Source organism: Microtus ochrogaster, linkage group LG9 (genome assembly GCF_000317375.1).
Source record: "Microtus ochrogaster isolate Prairie Vole_2 linkage group LG9, MicOch1.0, whole genome shotgun sequence".
In the NCBI taxonomy this organism is placed as follows: domain Eukaryota; kingdom Metazoa; phylum Chordata; class Mammalia; order Rodentia; family Cricetidae; genus Microtus; species Microtus ochrogaster.
Genome location: NC_022034.1, coordinates 11,084,030 through 11,088,882, shown reverse-complemented (window position 1 = coordinate 11,088,882; position 4,853 = coordinate 11,084,030). Strand labels below are relative to the sequence as shown.

At 48.0% G+C, this 4,853-nt stretch overlaps 1 protein-coding gene and 1 pseudogene across 1 annotated transcript in view; one reads left to right on the top strand and one right to left on the bottom strand.

Moving 5' to 3' along the window:
* Sytl3 (synaptotagmin like 3) overlaps positions 1 to 4,853 on the top strand; it is a 56,399-nt gene that overhangs the window by 13,536 nt on the left and 38,010 nt on the right. The window contains exon 3 of the mRNA XM_005363503.2: positions 1,311 to 1,375. Within this exon, the coding sequence (XP_005363560.1) occupies positions 1,311 to 1,375 (65 nt within the window). The remainder of the gene's footprint in view (positions 1 to 1,310; positions 1,376 to 4,853) is intronic.
* Positions 25 to 763, bottom strand: LOC101998805 (annotated as a pseudogene).

Sequence of the window (4,853 nt, the reverse complement as noted above, 5' to 3'; positions counted from 1 at the left end):
TTATAAAGTCCCTTGTAAAAACAAAACAGAATAAAAACAAACCTTAAAGGGCAGGGAAATTTTTTTAAAAGAAAAAGGAAGGAAAAGGACAGATTCATTGCTTCTCCTCAGATTTCTCTTCAGCCTCATCTCTGGCCTCCCTCACAGAAAGGGCTTCCAGCTACTCAGCCACCTTTTCAGCATTATCATTTTTGCCTGGTCCTTTCTTTTCTCTTTCTTCAATCTCTTTCCTGCATTCTTCAAACTTTGTCTTGAACTTTTGTGCATTCTCAGCATTTAGGAAGCGGATGGCAAGCAGTTCAGGTTTGGGGCACTCATCTGCAAAGTCGGTGTGAGTATTCCAGACCCAGGCACGGTCGCTGCCAGCATTGGGCTTCAGCTCCATCATTGGTGTGATATAGTGGTTGGCGCGTATCTTCAGAGTCTTGTCCCTCCTCATGAGAAGGCGGATGGTCTCTTTCTCCTTATGCTTCAGGAGTGTGACATCACCAGTGCCTCGCTCCTTCCATTCTGGGAGGTCATTCTCTGAAGCAAACCGGAATAGCTTTGCCCGCATCTTGAAAAGTTCCTCTTCATCTTCCTCCAGTGTTTTAATTTCTTGCTCAGGAAGAGAAACTATTGGCTCGAACTGAGGGTCATGGTTGGCTTCATCTGCATTCTCTGTGGAGGTATCATGGTCCTCATGACTGTCCTTGGTGGCCGCCATGGGGGCGCGGCGACGCGGCTCGACTGGCTCAGGCGTCGCTGGCTCGGCGGCCTCCTGGCGGCTGGTCGCAGCTTCTTTTCCTCCGCATCTGGCGCCGGCGTCTCCCGCCCGTCTGCCCACACAGAGTATTTTTTAGTATGTTCACAGTTTTGTGTTGGGGCCACATTCAAAGCTGGCCTTGGGGTTGGATACTTCGGAATGTGTGGGCCAAGACCTTTTTTCTTCATTCAATTGATCCGGAGAAGCCAAAAGGTTGGATGTCCATGGCTACCTAGAGTAGGAGCAGGGGCAGGCCTGGCGGCTAACAGTTGTCTGGAACTCCATTTCCCACGAATCTGACACTTCTGGCCTCGGAAGTTACCAGGTACGCGTGTGGCACACAGACACACATGCAGGCAAAGCACCCATACAAAAATCACACTATTGTTTAAAAAACAGGTATCTGTAAAGGTCTTAATGGCTCACAGCTGTCACCTCAGCACAAGCAGCTGAGGCAGGAGCGTGCTGTGAGCGGGAGGCCTGGGCTCTGCGCAGTGAGTTCTAGGTCAGCTTGAGCTGGAGAGTGAAGCCTGCTCTCAAGAAGATACTTCTTTTTGCTTTTCAGAAATGTGAAAATCAAAACTGGAGAATGGTTCTTTGAAGAGCGTGCCCGGAAATTTCCAACTGAAGGTAAGTGCTCTAACACCTTAGCTTCTGTAAGATGATCCTTTCTAGTTTTAAAGTATTTGGTACTGAGTTATTTTTGTGGTTATTGTTGGCTTGCTGTTGTTTTGTTTGTTTGTAAGTCAAAAACCCTCATGGTGTTGGAATTGTCAAAACATGAAATGACGGTGTTTTTAGTGACGGATCTGACTGGCTTTAACTTGCACGTCACAAACCGAGGCAGCTTCTGATGTACAAAAATCAAATGATTTCACCGTAAGCAGTCACCCCTAAGCAGTGGCAGAGAGTGGGGTTTGCAAGGCAGGGACAAGCCCAGTGGCTAGCACCCGGTTACTTCAGCTTCCTTACTCTGGTGAGGACTCAAACCCATGGTAAGTGTTCCTTCATTGCTGTAAATGGGTTGTAAGGGCTGACATATGCAACTCGGGTCAAGAGGACTCTTTCGTCTCCAGGATGTCTATTTGGGATCTTTCTTCTTCCTCAGGCCTTTTAGCATGAGTGACTCTGTTTCTGTTTGATCTGGCTTCTTGGGACCTAATACAGGACCTCAGACCACAGGAGCGACCTCCCAGGACTTGAGTGTGTGGCGCCTAGGCCCTGACAGCTGGTCTGTCCCTTCCATCTATCTGAGCATTCCTGTTCTGAACCAAGTCGATTGGTTACCTCTGCCTGAGGCTCTGCCAGTCTAACTCACTCCATCTCTGCTTTGCTTCTGGGGTTGTTCTGGACTACCGTGCAACAGCTGCCTTCTGCCTGGTTTTCTGTGATTGTTGCAAGGCACTTTTGCACACTTCCATTTCTCTCTGCAAGTGCTTTTCTATATTTTCATTTAAAAAAATCTTTTTGAAATCTTTTCATCCAGTGTTTTGTTCGTGATCCTGAATTAAAAATACTTAGCTTAGATCTGGGCTCAGTTGATAAAGCAGATGTGGACCTGAGCTCCGGCCCCAGAACCCACCTCAGAAAAAGGCTGGACATGTGGTCCAAGCTTGTAATCCTTACGGAGGCAGAAATAGGCAAATCCTTAGGGTTTGCTGGGTAGCCAGCCTACCCTATTGGGCAAGTTCTGAGCCAGTGAGAAGAGACTGCATCAAATAAACAAGACAGGGAGGGAACACCTGAGGACCAATAGCAGCCATCTCCTGTGTGCAGTAGTAATTAGCAGGTCCCTCCCTCCCTCCCTCCCTCCCTCCCTCCTTCCTTCCAACAGGACAGAGGTGAGGACTAATGCCAGAGGTGTTCCTCCAACTTCACAGGCACTCATGGCAAGTGCATGGCTCCCACACACATATACGCACCCACACACAAAAGATAATAACGCTAAATACAAGTTAAATAAGTCAGTTTAAAAGATTAGTGCCTGGGGCTATATTAGTGGTAGCGTGCTGGGCTCACATGAATGAGACCCAAGGACTTGGGGGTGGGAATGACATTTCGTTACTTCTCTTGCTGTGGTAAAACACACCAAAGCAAAGGCAGCTTAAGATGAAGGGGTTTGGCCAGGTGGTGATGGTGGGACCCTCTAATCCCAACACTCAGGAGATAAGAGACAGGCAGATATTTGAGTTTGAGGCCATCCTGGTCTACAGAGCAAGTACCAGGACAGCCAGGGCTACACAGTGAGACCCGGTCTCAGAGAAAAGAAGAAAGGGAGAAGAGGTTTATTTTGGCGTATGGTTTCAGGTGGGTGGAGGTCATCATTGCAGCGATGGCAATGCATGGTTAGTGGCAGGAGTAGTTTGGTGGTTAAGCACATTGTAGCCACAAACAGGAAACAGAGAGACATTGTGCAAATAGGGCATGGGACCAGACTAGAAACCCTCACCACCCACATCCTTCCTCCAGCAAGGCTCCATTGCCTCCCCCAAACTGCATCACCAGCTGGGGGCCACTTAGTTAAATACATGAGCCTATGAGGGACCTTTCTTCTTCAAACCACCCCAGCCATTGTTGGAAATGTATTGATGACAGCAATTGGTTCAACTTGTCCCCTACTGGCAGGCATTATACCCTTTTATTTGATTTTCACGTGGCAGGCCACTGTGAGGAGCATCTTGTAAAGAGGTCTTGGCAGTTCTGTGTGATTCCCTAGGAGAGAGTTCTCAGAGGGAGGATGGATGGTTGCATGCAGGGGCACACGAGTGGTTTGTGATGTTTTGTCAACACACCTTCAAGGAAGCCATTTCACTTGGTGTGCTTGGCAGGCCTGGCCGGCTTTCTTCTCCCAATACTCTAGGCCTGTTGGAAGTGTGATATCAGATTCCATTCATGCTTTTGTTTTGATGTAAGTACTATGTATCCATTCAAAAATCGGAAAAAAGAGGCTGACTGGAGATAAGGCTTCATAGAACACTCGCCTGGCGTGTGTGGGACCCTGAGTTCAGCCTCCCATCAGAAGAGGGTTCAGGAGGGGATCGGAGATGAAGAAGAGGAGCAGGAAGCGGAGGGTGGCGATGTGTGAAGCAGAGCCACTTCTCTCAGGGAATGGTTGCTAATGTTCTGTTACACGTTGTTTCTGCCCACCCTCCCCCATGTGGGCAACCTGAGTTCAATTCCGTCCTCTGACACCCCCCGACACACTATATTAAAATGCACTAAAATGTTTAATTATCCACGTGAATCAAGAGACTTAGGCACAAAAAAATGATTGATGATAATTTTCTATGATATTCATGTGATTAGAGCAATTCATCTTTTTGTTTTAACCTGGTATTTCTCTGTGCAATACTTCGTGAAGGATATTTTCCAGATACTTAAACATTGTGGACCGTGTGGTTTCTGCTGACCACAGCTCATCCACCCTCAGATGTCCCCACCATTCGCTCAGCCAGGTTATGATTATGGGCTGGGTAGGCAGGGCTATTTGACGATAAAGGCTGTATCCTATCCACGAGCGCACACCTCGGGCTAAGGTTTGGTGCTTTTCCTTTATATCGTTGGAAACCTAGAGCCGAGTTTAATCTTTAGCTGCTGTTCCAGGGATCATTACGCCCTCAGCACCATTTCCCTGTTTATGTGCTTTACTTATTTCTCCCTTAATGGTTCTATTCGATATGTGCCATTTAAGATCAATGTTACCGAAATTCCCGTGAAAGTGGACTAGATGGAGTCATAATGAAGAGTGGTAGAGATAGATTGTGGTAACGTTGACTGTGCCAACCTCTCAAAACGAGAACTGGCAGGACGGCTCAGCGAGCATTTGCTGCTCAGTTATAAGCTTCTGGGTTCAAAGTCTCCAGAACCCACATAGAAAGCTAGTGTGACTGTGTCTGTGCCTGCAGCCCCAGGACTGGGGGGAGGATCACTAAGGCTCCCAGGCCACGGGTCTCCAGATGTGAGACAACCTGTCTGAGGAAAACATGCTGGGGACTGACAGCTGTGAGTGTGCAAGGTGTGCACCCCACACTCGTGCGTACAAAGCATATATAGACGGTGCGCACCCCACACTCGTGCGTACACTGTGTGTATAGATGGTGCGCACCCC